This window comes from Mytilus trossulus, chromosome 1 (genome assembly GCF_036588685.1).
Source record: "Mytilus trossulus isolate FHL-02 chromosome 1, PNRI_Mtr1.1.1.hap1, whole genome shotgun sequence".
In the NCBI taxonomy this organism is placed as follows: Eukaryota; Metazoa; Mollusca; class Bivalvia; order Mytilida; family Mytilidae; genus Mytilus; species Mytilus trossulus.
In genome coordinates, this window is record NC_086373.1 from 101,262,018 (window position 1) to 101,280,911 (window position 18,894).

At 32.3% G+C, this 18,894-nt stretch overlaps 1 protein-coding gene across 1 annotated transcript in view; it reads left to right on the forward strand.

Annotated features, from left to right (window-relative positions):
• The first annotated feature begins 8,160 nt into the window (after positions 1-8,160).
• LOC134705356 (orexin receptor type 2-like) overlaps positions 8,161-18,894 on the forward strand; it is a 62,498-nt gene continuing 51,764 nt past the window's right edge. The window contains exon 1 of the mRNA XM_063564101.1: positions 8,161-8,556. Coding sequence (XP_063420171.1) covers positions 8,161-8,556 — 396 coding nt within the window. The remainder of the gene's footprint in view (positions 8,557-18,894) is intronic.

Consider the following 18,894-nt stretch of genomic DNA (forward strand, 5'->3'; position numbering starts at 1 on the left):
TTTGGTAAATTTTTATTGAGTGTAAATAAAGGTGCTGTTTAAATAATGCTCTACTTTCTGAGTTAGGTTTATTCCCACTTTCATTGTCAGCCCTTAAAAATACAATTAATTTCTGACTTCATTAATATGGACAGTGAGAGTATGGTAAAGAAAGCATACAATGAAAACTTTAACTCTCCTTATAGTTTTTGTAGTAAATTAAAAGTGTTATTAGGTAAACTTGGTTTTCAGCATGTCTGGTAAAATCAAAAGAAATTAGAAGAAGAATTCATAAAATACTGGAAACATTAATAGTCATGGTAATAAACTAAGAACATATCGCAAAGTTTAAAATAATTTTGAATTAAAAAAATATCTTCTACTGAACCTTAACAAAAGTGTTATGTCTAAAATGGTAAAAATCTTATGAGAAAAATTCATAACAGAAAGTGGAAATAACATAAACGCGTATTACATGTTACACAAAGAACACCTATGTTCATTTAATATAAAGAGTATAAATATCAGATATAATTTATGGTTAACCTGTAACAGCAATTCTATTTGGTCATTTTAAAATCAATATCGACTGAATTTTAGTTTTGATACTTGACAATTACTCTGGAGTAAGAAGTGAAGCATATTGAATGATGAAAGCAGTCGGACGTGTGTGTGTGTGATAGAAGATGGTCGGAGCAATTTTGATCTCCAAATTAAAATAATTGTTCCAATAAAAGTGTCTTTTGTTTACGCATCTTTGTTTTTCTGTTTAATTTTGTTATTTTCCTGTTGAATCTAAAGCAGCTGCAGAGTAATCATGTTGAGAGGAAAACAATGTATTTTATGGAGTTTATCTCCATCAATTTATAGAAGAGGGCACAAAATACTCTTGTATTGATATCATATTTTTTATTTCCTGACAGTTATTTTCTCGTGTCGATATCTGGATGTAGATACATATAAATCTACCCCGCAAGCGTTGCATTTTTCAACAAGTTCTGATGTTGCATGTATGTGTATATTTTCATTTCCATTTTTTTGTTATTCTCAATGAACATTGAAGCTGAAATAAATCATAACAAACATAAAATATAATTAAATATAATTATGGTAATCTAAATTAATATCAAGAATGAAGAAAAGTAAATAAAAAAATAGTCAATTTACTTACTTAATAGATCAAACCTGGGATAATTTCAAGAATACCATTTCTATATTAATCAGGTTAAACCAACAATTTGTTTCTTAAAATATCCGTTACCAAGTCGGGGATAATACAGTTGTTATCTAATAGTTCGTTTTTATGTATGTTGCATTGGCGTTTGTTTCTGTTGTTTCATTGTTTTCCTTTTATAGTGTGTTTTTCTTAATCGATTGATGACTTTTGACAGCGTTATACTACACTTGCTTATCTTTGTCATAGATGATAGCATAGTGTTAAAGTCAGTAAATCCTTTAACAACACTCACTATTCGACCATTACATGTACGTCATGAAAAGTATGCACAACTCATTTTCCAAAAATCAATGGTATATTTTGAGATTTTCTTTCAGAACCCACACATTCACTCTTTTGATGTCTCTAAAAACACGAGTATCATACCCTTTGAGAATATGAAATGGTTGTCCACTAAATAGTTCAAACTCATTAAAAACAAATTAAATCTGCTTTGTGACATGAAATTTTGTCCGCTACAATGGTAACATTAAATACAATTAAACCTGAAAAAAAATTCATTTATTGATCACATATTTAACAGTTATAATTTTTCAGAGTGCCATTCATGTACCTGTTGCAATTTTGGTGTTTACATCAAAATCTCCTGGACCCCTTTTTTGCTCGGTGCTGTAAAATGACGCTGCGACAGTGGGATTTTCTTGACTCGAATACATTGCTTACATTCGAGGTAAAGCCATCCTCCTAACCCTCTTGGTAAAACACCTAACGAATCCTTCAGATGAAGGGGTTTCATACAATTTGAACATGACTCAAGGCCTTGAATAGTCAGATCAATTTTAATAAAAATCTACACAAATTCAAAAGTACTAGTTTGTCTGGTAGTATATAAGTTCTATCTTATATAACTTCTTCATCACTTCTGCCTCCGGCGATATTTGATACAGGTTTTATAAAATTTAAACAAAATAATCGTGTTCCTCTTATATCAGATGCGAAATTTGAATTAGTCTGATTGTTTTTATATCTAATTTTCTTAAATGACGCAGATTTGCATATTAATTTGATTGTCGAAAATTTACCCTTTTTACATTTTGAAAATACCATTTCAAATCGTTGCAGTGTTGATATTTACCTTTTTCCGGTAGAAAGTCGTAAATATAAAATAATGATAAGTTTTTGATCATTTATTAAGAAATACATTACCTTTTTAATATTGGAAAACATATTTTTGTAAATTAATCCCCAAATAATGTTTCAACATATCTGACAGTCTTCGGATCGTAGTTGCGCAAGTTTTATGCGCGTTGGTTTTCAAATGACTCACCCGAAACAACTTCTACGATGCACAATTTGTAAGATACTAAGGTGTAGCACCCTCTTTTGCTGTAAAATTTGAGTTTTACATTTGCACATCCTTCCCCGTCTATTATAAAAATAATTTGACTTGCGTGTTCATACTGGTAAAACGTCAGTCGTTCTGAATAAGTTTGTAAGAACATCAAACTGCGTACATTAACTTTTTTCTTTTCACTGTGCCAAACAATTTCAGATGGATGAGTATGATTAATTTCTATATTGGTTCTTATGTGGGATGGTACGAGGCTGAGAGGCCTATTTCTTTAGTTTTATAAGTTATTAATATGTGATGAACAAAGGATTTTTTTTATATAGAAATAAGGCCGTTAGTTTTCTCGTTTGAATTGTTTTACATTGTCATATCGGGACCTATTATAGCTGACTTAATGTCTGTGTTATTTTGGTCTCTTGTGGACATTTGTCTCATTGGCAATCATAGCACATCTTTTTTTTTATATGTATTAGATAAAACAACTTGTGGTAAAATATGCCCTGGTGATAATATAAAATGCTGTCTGTTTTGTTCACATATATCATCAAGTATATCATAAACCATATGGTATTGCAGATCGGTCAATATGCTATCCTTAATTGCATTTATCAATTATACATTGTTTATTTTGTAGGTAAACTAACAAGCAAGATGTTTGGTTTTAATTTGTCTTTTAATTTAATCTTTTCTGTCTGGTTTCAGATTGAAAACAATTGTTTGGGAAATCTGAATAAAAATAACCCAAGACATCTCTTGAATCTCCATTTCGTAAACGGAGAATTTCCAGTAAAGGCCGATTAAGGCTTCAAATTTCCGGTTCATCTGATTTAAGATTTTGAACACTTTTTAAGCACTAAAATGACTTCTTGAGTCGATTCAATTAATTAAAGTAAAATATTTTAACCGATTTAGTTATTAAAGACGCTCAAATTCAAGCTTAAATATATAAATCTATCATATAAAACTTACATTTAAATAATAAAAAGAATGAACACAAATGCGGCCACTTCCATTGAACACGAAAACCGTCTTAAATTTAACTCAAATGCTCAAACCGTGAAGCTTTCAGTAATTTAGCACGAATGATGCCTGTATCTTATATATGCGCATTGTATTGTCGAAACAACCCATATTTATGTAGCAGAAGTATTCTTCTTTCCAATAAATAGCTAAAAGTTTACATTTAACAATTTTGTAAAACTGCTAATTTTTGAGCCATAAAGGGGTTTTACTGTTAATACTCTATTCTTAATATATGATATCAACGAGACTTGTGCTTTATTGAAGATTTGAACAAACGCGTTCTTTTTATCACACTGATATTCCCATACAATTGCAATTGACTTGTTAAAAAAGGAGCTATACTGTGCATTGCACGTACCTCCTTTGTCACACGCACATTTTGCCGGGTTCCACGATTGCGATCAGTAAATATGTCCGACAATTAAGAACACTTCTGCATGGTAATGTCAACAGATCTTACCAAAATGGTACTGTTAATACTCTATTCTTAATCTATGATATCAACGAGACTTGCGCTTTATTGAAGATTTGAACAAACGCGTTCTTTTTATCACACTGATATTCCCATACAATTGCACTTGACTTGTTAAAAAAGGAGCTATACTGTGCATTGCACGTACCTCCTTTGTCACACGCACATGTTGCCGGGTTCCACGATTGCGATCAGCAAATATGTCCAAAAATTAAGAACACTTCTGCATGGTTATGTCAACAGAACTTACCAAAATGGTCTTTTCACCAGGCGCCAGCCATATGGAATAGAAAACGAGACCTAGACAACGGAAGTTTCCTTGATGTGGAAAAAAATTATCACACAGACTCAGGACTCGGTCATATCTGCCTAATAAATGCATTATTAAAAAAATTGTAAAAAGATATGCAATAGTTGCGTAATACTAGTAGAAAAAAATCAACTATTTTAAAACAACAATTTGTTACCCTAAAAATATCGTATTTTTTCTTCCCTTCTTTAAGGGGCACTAGCTACGGGACATAAAAAAGTATATGATTTGATTGGTTCAATCATGAATATAAGTGCAATGGTGAAATAATAATTCGTTTTTAGGAACGAATTTGATTAAATTTTGTCAAAATAAGCAAAACACATTTGAAATGAATTATTCACTTGTAAGTTGTTAATTCGACCTCAATGATTCGCAAGACATTCAGATAAACCCAATTACTAGAGATAGGTAATCCATGTATATATCGTGGCCAGCCATCTAATGGAACCAAAGATGAACCGTTTCGTTAAGTGATTCGATTTACAAAATATCATTCTTATACAGGTACATCAAGTCGAACAGAGTTCCTCACTATTTCCCGTCGCTACATACATTGCATTGAATAATATAGTTTTATTTGAGCAGGCTTAAAAACAATTAGCACGTTACTTCATTCGCGTGGTGTGTGCAATTTCGGGATTGCCCTATCTGTAATCTTGAGGCAAAATTTCATTGAAAATCTCCCGTTTCCTAACAAGACAATTTAAATTAATGAATTTTAATTAAGTCTTTTGATTGATTTCCCAAGTGCTTTTTCCTTTTTACAATTGACTGCTTAACGTCCAGAGACAAATATTTCGTGCATGTTCCGGAAATGAACCTTAACAATAAATTCAATAGGTAGGTTATGTAATAGAGGCCGTCTTGTGCAATTTGAACTCTTATCGAAAATGAGGGTAAACTGGATAGCGAAATAAGTTTTGCCTTGTAAATCAACTCATCATAGATACCAGGACTATTTTTTTTACATATACGCCAGACGTGCGTTTCGTCTATAAAAGACTCATCAGTGGCGCTCGAATCCAAAAAAGTTAACAAGGCCAAATAAAGAGCATGGAGGACCAAAATTCCTAAAAGTTTCGCCAAATTCAGCTAAGGTATCTATGCCTGAGGTAGAAAAGCCTTAGTATTTCAAAAATTATAAATTTTGTAAACAGTTTATTGTTACATATAACCATATCAATGATAATTCATGTCAGCACAAAAAGTGCTGACTCCTGGGCTGGTGATACCCTCGGGAAATAAATCTCCACCAGCAGTGGCATTGACCTAGTGGTTGTAAATCAACTCACCAAAGATACCAGGACTATTTTTTTATATACGTCCGACGCGCGTTTCGTCTATAGAAGACTCATTAGTGACGCTCGAATCCAAAAAGTAAAAAAGGCCAAATAAAGTACAAAGTTGAAGAGCATTGAGGACCCAAATTTTCTAAAAGTTTGGCTAAATCCAGCTAAGGTAATCTATGCCTGAGGTAGAAAAGCCTTAGTATTTCAAAAATGCTAAATTTTGTAAACACTTAATTTATAAATATAACCATATCAATGATAATGCATGTCAGCACAAAAAGTGTAACAGACCTACAGACCTTTCCAAGTTTTGTTAAAAGGGTTCTCCACATGCAAGAAGCATAATGCTCTTCTTTATAAGCGGCATAGAATTTAACGTCTCCATTCTGACTGGACGTGACTGCGAGCATGTGTGAATCCTTTACAGCCAAACGGACGGTATGGTTTTAATTTTAATGTCGATTGTAAGAAGACCAAACGTGACTATATAACCCCACTTATCATGAAGATGTTGATTAAAGACTTAGTCATAGTATTGATGACCTTGAAATCTATTGCTTGACTCTCTATTTGTATTTGTGTTTTTCAATTACCTCAATGTAAAACTGGTTCTTCAAACCTGAACTAAAAAATGTTTTGGTCTCCACTCAAAATGTTCTTTTACATCCTTCTCTGTCGACATTAAGTTGAGACATAGACTACCACGTGCACCATACACTTTTAATTAACATCCAAAACGCATATTATATGTTCTTGAGAAATACATTTATCTTACCTCCTATACATTTGAAGGCAGCGTCCGCGTGGAGACCGTGTATATTCAATATTAGGTAAGTAGGGAGGCAGGGCTTATTTCCATACACGGTTAGTAGTGGAGTTTGATTATCTAAATGTATTGAAAGTTCTGTTTAATGTTGTTATATCAAGGTTGTTGATATTAAATTGTTATTGTTGACATTAATTGTTTTTCTGCAGACCAATAGTAGTAGGTTATTAAAATTAAACATTTGTACACTTTAACATAAAGTAATAAGATGTGATATGATTGCAAATGAGACAACTCTAGTCTAAATTCAACAAATAAAGATAGTTAGTAGGATAAATTCGTTACCTTGTGTTCGCTCTCACTCCATATGGAATTTACTGACCCCGTATATATCGTATTAGGTCACTAACACACTATGTAACTAATAATACACGAACACAATTATTGTGTCGTAGATATTTAATCAGTGTATGTAAATTTGATTTCTATTCTGTTTGAAATACGGGAAAACCAACGGTATAGTATCATTAAATAAAACGAGAAACATTTATGAATAACATCTGACAACAACTGATTCTTGACTTAGGACAGGTGTAAACAATTGCAGCGAGTTTAAACGTTTTACTAGTTACAAACCTTCACCATTCTGAAACCAGAGTACAACACCACAACTTGAAAGGTATCACTACAAAATATTAATTGCAAATGACTTAACCAAACATATGTACGTATCCACGCCCTCCAGATTGACTACACGACAGTAATTAAAAAAGTCGTTTCAATAACTTTACAACATGCGGTGCTTTACATTTGAAGGAAGACATTTTATCTCATGACGTATCAGTGATGTTTGAATTTAACACATTGAACCGTGGTGCTACTCCTTCGTTCCAAATATTATAAGGAGGTGTTTAAAGAGTATTCAAGCATGTAGGCGAGTGAGTTTTATAACTAGCTAGATTTTATTTCAATACAAAATAATCGACTTGACACGATTAAATAAAACAAAAACCAGTTTACACAGAAGTCAACTATAAGCCCAGGTGTTATACCCCATGTCGTCCAATGGTAGCTATATATAGTGATACACCGACACTTTATCTTCATCTTTAAATTAGTTTTGTTTCAGGGAATTTAATTAAGTTCAAATATTAAAACGAATTTTCAGTTAGTATAATAATTAGAAGTCGGTCCAATCACAAAATTAAAAATAAGAAAATTTAGATGAAATAACCGAATAAAAACGAGTGGAACAAGCAAGACTATAAACATAGGCCTAACACTGCAGAAAAAATGGAAAAGTATTCTTATTAACCACTGTGTTAGAAGAAATCACTAGTCACAATTGATCAACTACAGCAGTTAAACAATATCTACAATACAGCAACATGTATTGGTAGGTCATCTTAGAAGTTCATAATTTTAAATTGTTTATATTTCCTTTCATTCGGTAAGCAATCTATAATGTTTAGCTTCTCACTATCCCGTGTTAGTTTTTATTTATTACAAATATTAGAACATTGGATAAATACAACTGGCAAGGCAATGCGCCTATTGTTTTATCTAATTAAATACGTGAAGCGATCATCAATAAAAACCAACAACGAAACTGATTAGTTCTGATTCGTCATTGGTTTCTGGATACCGTTTATAATTCATTAAATATAAATACATGGACGAACAGGATCTCCACAGAATATTCAATAATGGATGAAAACAAACACCAACATTTCTAATAATTAATATTTAAACATTATCAGATGTAGAATAGATCTGAAGACTGAACAAAAATGGCTAATAATTCAACAGCAAATTACACTGCTCAAAATTTGAGTTCAGAAATAAATTGGTGTTACAATAACTGTAAACTTCAACCATGTGAAGGTGTGGTGCAGGAAGTTTGTAGAAAAGTAATCGCCGACTATGTTTTTCCATCTTTGAGTGAATGGTTTTTTATTGTGATAAATTTGGTACTGTTCACGAGTGGACTTGTAGGAAATGCTTTAGTTTGCTTTGTGATATGGCGTAGTCTGCAGATGCACACAGTGGTAAATACATTTATATTTAACTTGGCCTTTTCTGACTTTTTGGTGATCTTATTCTGTCTTCCTGCTACCTTGTTACAAGATGTGACAGAAACATGGTACCTTGGAGATACAATGTGTAAAATCATACCATTTATACAGGTAAGAACTACTTCTACACAATCGTAACTTTGGATATGCTGCTAAAACTAGCAAAATTAAAATAAAACATAACATTTGATATTCGGCTAAAACTAGCAAAATCGAAATATTGGTAATTTTTTTTTAAATTTAAAATGTATACTTTATTTTTTAAATCTTTTATCTTCAGAAAGCAACCCTCCTTTATTTTTTTTGTTTACCAAAAATTGTACAAACCTTACGGTCTTATATTAGTTACTACTACTTACATAAATGAATTACTGGATTTACATTATCTGAATCATGTGCGTCCATTTGTTTGATTAATTAAGTTTTGATTGCATTTTGGAACAGTAAAAGCATGAACATGAGATGTTGTGACATGAACTCTTTTAGCGCACAAATGTAGTTGGTTTATGATTGCTAAAATGTGTCATCTACTTTTATAAACGACATGCAGTAAGATAACTAGCAACAAACATTACTCTAATCCAAATATAAATCTTTAAAACACTTGACACATTTCCCCAAAGATCGTTAAAAGAACGATTAAACGTTAATAAGAAAACGTTCCGTTAAAAGAACGATTAAACGTTAATAAGAAAACGTTCCGTTAAACAGCAGTAATTAATACAAATACCAACACCGTTCTCATATAATATTACCATTTTTCTCTCAGTATAACAAACAAAGAGCAACATGCTTCTGTTTAGATTATACTTAGGTCTATCAGGAAACGAAAATAGTCTACAAGTGTTTTAATTTTCTAGATTGTACATGCAATAAAGGTAACTAGAGGCTGTCAAGAGTCTGTGTCGCTCACCTTGGTTTGGGTGTATATTAAACAATGGACACAAATAAATTAATGACAAAGTTGTGTTTTTGGTGATGGTGATGTGTTCCTTTACTGAAAATTCTTGTTGCTACAATTATATCTTATCTATAATGAACATGGCCTAGTAATTACAGTGGAAAATATTTTCTAACAATTTCTAAAATTTACCAAATTTATGAAAATTGTTAAAAATTTACTATAAAGGGCAATATTTCCTTAAGGGGTCATCTCACAATTTCGGTCATGCTAACTTATTTGTACACCTTAGAGTTATCTCTATCTAAAATAATGTTCAATATAATAACCAAAAACTGCAAATTTCCTTAGAATTACTAATTTGTTGGCAGCAACCCTACAAGGGGTTGTCCGATTTGTCTGAAAATTTGGTTGGTTGGCCGGGTCATCGGACACATTTTTTTAACTAGATACCCCAATGATGATTGTGGCCTTTCGGGTCAGTCGAGCTAATAATGTTAATTTATAGCGGACCACACTTCTTATTACTTTTCTCAAAATATATGAGTAAGAGGACACAATGAGTACCGTTAAATTTTAAACATGTAAAGCAAAAGCATAGTAAAAATCAACACGGCAAAAAGGAATATATATACAATATAAGGTCAATGTCAGGGAAATGTAAACTTTTTTGTATGAGGCTAGAAAACTGGGAAAGGGCGAAATCTACCGAGCTCTTCCCGAGTTTTGCGCCGATTACAAACAAGTTTATATTTTCCTGACATTAACCTAATATTGTTTTTATACTGCAACTCAAATTGATAGCTTTTCAAATCGTAACACAAATGACAAACTTATTTTAATCCCCTAATGGACCCCTGATTGTGAAGAAAGTGTTCCATGATGAAATCGACATTATACAAAACATAGCTTTGTTACAATATTTAGGAAATTAACACAACTAGTTGCAGTATAAATGTGTTTATGCTGCAACTAGTTGTATTTATTTCCTAAATATAGTAACACATTTTTAAAAGCTATCAATAAATTATTCTAATGCAATTGGCCGTTTCAGAATCTAAAGCATTATGGGTAATTTCATTGTTCGTACCCCAAAGTGAAAATAACGTTACGTCATTGGTTTAATTTCCATTGGTTTAGCCGTTTTCAACCAATCGCGACGTTTCGGTGTTCATTTTTGAAAATATTACCCAGAATGCATTAGATTCTGAAACGGCGAATTATTGTGTAACAATTGTTCTGATTAGATGACAGCAAGCGTAAAATTCTCTATCTCCTTGTCTGTAACTAAGGAAGCCGACATTTTGAATTTCGGAATATATTGACATGTTATTTCTACAATAATAAACAAAAAACTCACTTGTTGCGCCTATAAATCTTCTTTTTATCAAATTTTATTACATTCTGAAGCGGCACAGAAGCCAGAAAACGTCCGGTGTTTATTTTTGACGCCGGAAGCATACCTATGACGTCACCTAGTGTAGGGACCAAAGAAGATAACATTTTTTCGCGGAATTTTCTTTTATGAAGATTTAACAATGACATATTAATATAGTGATTAAAATTTAATTATAAACTTGTTTTGCATTAGAATAGAGATAACTGTATTGTATTTGAAGCCTTTCGGACGTCCATCGGTAGTTTTACTGTCGCAAATACCCGTTTACCTGTCTCATAAAAGTAAAAGTAAAATCACAAAAATACTGAACTTAGAGAGGAAAATCAATTCGGAAAGTCCATAATCACATGGCAAAATCAAACAACAAAACGCACCAAAAACGAGTAGACAATGTCATAAAAATATATTTTTTTTTGTATTTGGTAGAACCTCTCATTCCCCCAGTTTTTCAGCCTTATACAAAAAAGTTTATATTTTTCTTACATTTACCTAATATTATATATTTACACGTATATATGTGAAATAATATAGTTAAGCAGATCCTTTCCCAGTCAATCCATTGCATGGCTTAAGGTGTTATACAGATACCTACCGAATAAAAATCTTATTTTAAATAATATCATTAAACCCTTCTCAAAAACAAATCAGCAAGTAGTATGTTTTCATGGAATTCTGTGCAAGTGCCCAACAGACCTAGCATAACAGTTGTATCGGCAGATATTATGTCGGATTGTTGGACACATTGACCCCACTGTCAGGTTTTATAGACACATTTGGAATTAACAGTTTTGTTATGCCCTTTGATTATCTGAATGTTGTTAGGTTTGCAAAAAACAGTTGAAGCATCGCTTTACCAAATCAGTTACCAAGTATTTATTGTAATTTGTTGTGAAAAAGTAAACATTGATTTCGTGTTTTGCTGTTATGACATTTACAGTTCAATAGTTATGCTACAGGTATAACTAATCACTTGTTCCCCTTGTTGCATGTTATTGTATTCTAACTAAGTGAAACAGGAAAGACAGTTAATGGATTTTGCAGGTCAATAAGAAAAATTCGTAACATCTTCTTGATTTAACCAGCTGTTTTACTCGATAAATGTTTATTGTTTTCTGTAATGCTTACATTCTTAATGTTTGAGCGGTGACTAAATACCTCTTAATTTCTTTTCAATAAAAAAAAATGCAACGCGCGAGAAAACTAATCATAATAAACTTCCATTAGAAAGGCATGATAATATTATAGTTGGCAGTCATTATACTTCAGCCTACAGAAGTATTTTATATAATTGAAATAGGTACGAATAAAAACATCCTTAATGCTGCCGTTTGTTTAATATGTAAGCTACATATCCAGATTATAATAACAGCTTTCCGGGCTATATAAATTGTTATTTGTCTGTCTCTATTTTGCCCTAAAACTACTGTTACAATTCTATAAAGACGTCACAATTGTCTTTTTGATATCAACATTTGGTTTTGTTGAAATTACATTCAAACCAGTATCAATTATTTCATCTTAATTACTCAGAAACGGCTTTAAGTACTACTTAACTTTCTCATTATTACAACTGAATTGCCGTTATATGAACGTTTAGCGTTCAGTTAATCAATTGGTGTGGTAAATATAAGTTCTGGTGTGTAGACCCTAACTATAAAACCTTTTAATGCTTGTCTATGGTGTAAAAATGTGGTCACATTAAAGTGTCCTACTCGAAAGTCAGACTCAAGTCAAAAGAGTGGCATTCCCTTTTTTTGGAATAGTTTTTCTGTCTTTCCACATCTATCTTATGCAATATGCAGCAAAAGTTTTTCTTGTCCTCAATTCATGTTAATCAAACACTTGCCTGTTCTACTAACATGAGTAATTACATGTCTCTAATTTTCTATGATGTGTCTTGTGTACTATTATGTGTATGTTCCCCTTCCCCTTTTAAGACATTGCGATGTCAGTTTATTTCAATCTATGAGTTTGACGGTCCCTCTGGTATCTTTTGCCCCTCTTTTACTTGAATTGTTTGTATATTTATCAATGATTAGGAAACTAAGCTTTCAACTCACTCAGTCAATGTACACCTTATTGGAATTTTGCTATCATTTTAGGTCCTTATTGTTTTATAGTTTTACAGCAGTTTCGGTTTTCCTCTAAGTTCAGTATTTTATTTGACAATTCAAAAAGTAACGTACCGGATTAAATGGCAAAATCAAAAGCTCAAACGAATGGATAACAACTGTCACATTCCTGACTTGGTACAGGCTTGAAACAGACTTCCTTAAACTGTTTTGTTTATTCATAACATATGATGTTGTTCATAATTTAACACTAGGTTTCAACAAATGATCCACAGCTATTGTTTGATCATAAACAACTATTGCTGAACAAACAATGCAACTAAGCGACAACCATTCGAACAAAGCCAAATTATTCGGGTACTTCAAAAAAATACATAGCATAGTGTTTAATCATGAACAACTGAAAATATGTAAATAAAGGTCATAACAGATACAGTTAAGGTGCACTTCATACTTGCCTTCCATCTAAAAAAATAACAATGCGGGTCGGTGGAGAACAAAACTCTACGACAAAAGAGTTGATTTGAGCATACCAATAGTTTATTCAGATGATAAGAATGTCCAGGTTTTGTATTTTCTATCAAGTTTTTCTTGATAGAGTGTTGCAACTGACGTGTGGAGTTCCAGGTGGTAAAGTTAATAGTTATCAAAGATACCAGGATTATAATTTTATTCGCAAGACGCGCGTTTCGTCTTCATGAGACTCAGCAGTGACGCTTAGATCAAAACAGTTATGAAGCCAAAAGTACAAAGTTGAAAAGTATTGAGGACCTACAATTCCATAAAGTTGTGCCTAATACGGCTACGGTTATCTTTTCCTACATGGAATAAGAAAAACTATAGTTTTTCGAAATACATGTATTCAAAGTTTTGTATCAGGAAATTTATAAAAAATGACCATATAATTAATATTGAGATAATCCCTTCGGAAATTTTACGGAGTCCATCACGGGTTGTTTGGGCGTAAAGAGATATCTGTTGTTTCACAGATATCGCCGTAAATGCTCATATTATAATCAAAATGTTGTCCTTTTTTATGGAATGTTACCTACTGAATCGAATTTGTTTTTACACGAAGAACACAATAGATGCCACTTATGGAACAGAATTAATAGTCCCCGAGGGTATCACCAGCCCAGTAGCCAGTTCTACGGTACTGGCATGAAAATACGGATTGTTTGTGTTATTAAAATTTGCTGTTACAAAATCTTAGAAATTATTATAAATTAAAGAATGTATCTCCCTCATGCAAAGCTCTGATTCCTTTCACGGATTTGGCTATACTTTTTGGACGTTTTGAATTATAGCTCTTAATCTTTTATCTAAGCTTTGAATTTCAAATATTTTGGCCACGAGCATCACTAAAGAGACATGCATTGTCGAAATGCGCATCTGGTGCAAGAAAATTGGTAACGTTAATTTTATTACTGACCCTCCCGGATCACTTAAGATCACCCCTGGTTTATGATTGGGGTCGTGTTGCTATATGTCTTGGTTTTCGGGGTTGTGTTTCGAGCACTGTTGTTCATCTCTTGTTTTTTGCCATTTCGTTTGTCAGTTTATTTTCGATTTTTGACTTTGAATGTCATTTGGTATTTTTTGGTGGGGTTCGTGTTGTTTATTCTTTAGTTTTCTATATTGTTTCATGATGACTATTGTTTGTCTTTTTCATTTTTATCCATGGCGTTGTCAGTTTAATTTAGATTTACGAGTTTGACTGTCCCTTTTGTATCTTTCGTCCAACTTTTGGCAGTTTTCGCCTTTCTTGTATAAATGTTTTTTTCAAATTTAAATAGTATACGTACACATTTTTTACGCATATTTTTTTGTAAATCTTTTGATCATATTGCCCCTAAAATAATCAATTATTTATATACATCTTTGGTTTTCAAATGAGTGGGTTTGAACGTTCCTGATGATTGGAAATTCTTAAAAGAGTTCAGACACGAAAAAAATTTCTCAAAGTTTTATTTTCATTTGTTATTCCCTCGACAAAATGCAATTTACAACTGGTTTTGAATAACACCGATCCAGAGTCTTATTTCAGTGGATTAATATTTCAAAACACATTAAAAAATTAACGCCAACTTTGAGCTATGTTTTTATATTCATTAAAAGTTTAAATTATAAATCATTAATTGTAGAAACGTACTTGAATTATTCATACGATGTAGAATTATATATAAACTCATCATAGATACCAGGACTTAATTTAGTTTATACACCAGACGTATGTTTCGTCTACAAAAGACTCATCAGTGACGCTCAAATTCAAAAAAGTCAAAAAAGCAAAATAAAGTACGAAGCTAAGGAGCATTGAGGACCAAAATTCCTAAAAGTTTTGCCAAATACAGCTAAGGTAATCTATAATATATAAAAATGGATCACAGGTCAACTATGTCCTCGAAATAAACAAAAAAAAAATAGAAATTTATCAAAAAAAAAAATCACTTCTTAGAAGTAGTTCGATGAACTGGATCCTTTAATGAATTGATGTAATTTAATACTGCATCCAACCTCTGACAGACTAAAGTTCAAATGAAACGAAATAAAGTATGGTATTAAAAATGAAAATGATCTTTGTCGGTTAATTGAAATGAATGGGAGTGGTTCTTGCAATGAGAGTATTCGATATCAACAAGTTACTAAGTAAAGATTTTACGTAAATAAAGGCAACAGTAGTATACCGCTGTTCAAAACTCATAAATCCATGGACAAAAAACAAAATCGGGGCAACAAACCAAAACTGAGGGAAACGCATTAAATATAAGAGGAGAACAACGACACAACACCGAAACGCAACAGCATACAGAAACGGACCAAGCAACAGACAATACACCACGAGAATAACAAATATAACATCAAAACCAAATACATGAATATGGGATAGACAAGTACCGTGCCACGTCTTATCTCAAAAATAAGAGAAAACAGAAACGAACAATATTATAACAATGGCCATCTTCCTGACTTGGTACAGGACACTTTTAAAGGGGAATAAAAGTGGTGGGTTGAACCTGGTTTTAAGGCATGCCAAACCTCGCACTTTAATGGCACAGTTAAATATAACATTGAAATGAAAACAAAAAATTACAGGACTACAATTCAAATAAAAAGCAGAACATAATAGACAAAGAAAAGCATGATTAATAGATAACAAAAAGCATCAGGTTTAAAATTCAATACGCCAAAAACGCGTCTAGTCCACACGAGACTCATCAGTGACGAAAAAAAATACAAAATTGTACAGCACTGAAGATCAAAAGTTGAAAATGTTTTGCCAAATACGGCATTGTTTGTATGCCCAGGATAAGAACATTAATATTATATAAAACAATTCACACTATTGCAAACAGTAAATTTTAACAAATGAATATGAAAGAGATATACATAATGAAACTGAAGTAAAAACTAATTACAGAAAACTAAACCCGAATACATAAGGGGACGACCATTTGATATTCTGGGTGGGGGGGGGGGGCAGGAGGATTTGTTTTTGATCGGTTATTTATTTTTGTAAACTGAGAGGACAGATTATTCTTTTCTGCACTATTGAAGCAAGATTTTTCATTTTCATTAAAGCAAGGAACCGATTATTCATTTTCACAACTATATTTATGATATTCGAAAACATACATTTTAAAAAAAATATTTGTTAATTAATGAGTTATACATGTATAGCAAGTCATTATGTACCATTTAATCAGAAAAGATCATAATTCCCTGCCGAAATTTTAAGATTCAAGATTTCATTCATAACCCCAGACACATACTTGTGTACAATAGGACAATATAATAAACAAACATTTTAAGATAATACACAGTGAGACAGGACAAAAGAAACACAAATATAAAAAAGAAGATGTGGTATGATTGCCGATGAGACAACTATCCACAAAAGACCAAATACATAGTAATAAGTATATTATAAAAGACAATTGGTATAATTAGATTTAAAAGTATTTTATAATTTTCTTTGCAAAATGAATCATTTATATTCCAAAGCAATATTGCATACAAACATAGTATTAAAGTTAATATAGTTTGGTTTTACCTAGCCTCTTTTTAAAGTATTGTCAAACATATTTTGCCGAGCGGAGCGAGGCCAAAATATTTTTGAAGGGTTTTGGAACCGCTGAAGGCCCAAAAAGCTATAGACCTGCTGAGTTATTTATTTTCAAAACATTGCAAGTCAGGTTATTCATTTTCAAACTACCACAAAACAAACCATTTATTTTTGTGATTATCAAGGCTGAGTTATTTATTTTCAAAATCCTCCTGGATGTATTTAAAAGTAAAATGCTGTGGAGCTTCTTTTATTTTTTATAAATAATACCGTTTTATATCAAATGAAATATTTTAACAATACAATACATGTCATCAACGAACGGAACTGTATGTTGTGATTACAAACCCTTAATTGTAACTCGGATCAAATGCTATTCTATTTACATTTTAATTGTTCGTAAGAATAACATGGTGAATAGTCATTCCCATGAAATGGGAACATTACTAAAAACTGTCTTTATACATGTATCTTAAAATTTATTCATCTCGAGATTGTAATGAAACATGAAATGTAAATCCGGTTGTTTTGAAATTCTTTAGTGAAGGCCTATGCAATACAAAACTGAGCCCTTTTTCCATTCATGCAAAGCAGCAAGTTAATTAGCTAATTCAATTTTTCGGATACATCAAATGCACAGGAACATATCTAGACTCCATTTTAGCGAGCGTTGTAAGATTTAAAAATAAGATATCGGTTAATTAATAGGTTGACATCATAAGTACTCTGGTTTTACGCTTTCCAATTCATCTCCCACTATTCTGATAGAAGAGATGTCCATTCCATTTAAAACATATATTCATAATTAAGCTGTAGTATCGTTTTGTAGTATATTACATGTACGTACTGAAAGTAATGAACACTTTTTTTTTTATCCAAAAACAAAATTCCAAACCTGAAAAATAGGTTAATAAAGATTTCTAACAATACACTAAAAAAAAAATCAGCTGAAGCCGGGGACACACATTCACGATTTTTACAGTCGACATTGACAGGACCATTTACGATTTAAACGTGTCAAAGACAAAAGTCTGAGCAAGATCTGGTGAATTGTGGCTGGAAATACAAACTTTTAGTTGAATAACATTTTTAAAAATAGTTGTTTAATCACGAGAGCAATCATATATTGTTTGGAAGCGTAATGTGATTCAACTGAGATTGAGCAATGAACCAACGTTGACGAACGATATCTTTAAAAAAAACTGTCGCCATATTCGGGATGATCAAGTTCTGTCGGAATGCAATCATATTACAGTCAGCTATACCGCACTGTCAATGCTTTTTCTTGTTTCATCGTCTTGTGTTCTGTAACCGTCTGGACACTGAAGTGGGTACATTTGCCGAATTTCGTATGAATAACGTAACTGTTCCGAAAACCGTTCCGAAATTGTCCCGTTATTAATAATTCGGCAATGATATTCAAGTCAGAGTCTCGACAATTACAAAACACAATACGACAACAAGCCGTCTGCAATGTGGTACATGAGACTGTTATAGACATGCGTTCCGTCAGTACTTGATTATCCCGAAAATGGCGTAAGTTTTCTAACGGATGTCAGCGTTGGGTCACTGTCTGACCTCTGTGGGATCACATTCGATAGAATCGGGACGCTGTCAGGACAAATTCGGTTGTTTTGTACCATGTTAAAGATAAATTCGGAGTAAGAACGGACTTCTAGTATTCGGGACAAATTTTGTTGGAAAATGCGGAATTTAGCGCTTCCTAAAGCAGGGGTCACACATTCCCGGTTTTTACTGCAGTCTTTGACAGAACCATTTGTCAATAGTCTGATCAAGATAATCGTGGATGAAAATTCAGAGGTCAATTTAATTTGTTAAAAAAAATAAAAAAATCACAACAATCAGATATTGTTCAGGAAGCGTTGATATTTAAGGTCAAGTTACAGTAAATGGGCTATGTCACAGATTTCGGTAAAATTTGGCATACAACTCTGGCCCGATGAACTTCAACTGAAAATCGAAAAAATAATGTATTTATCTCAACTATCAT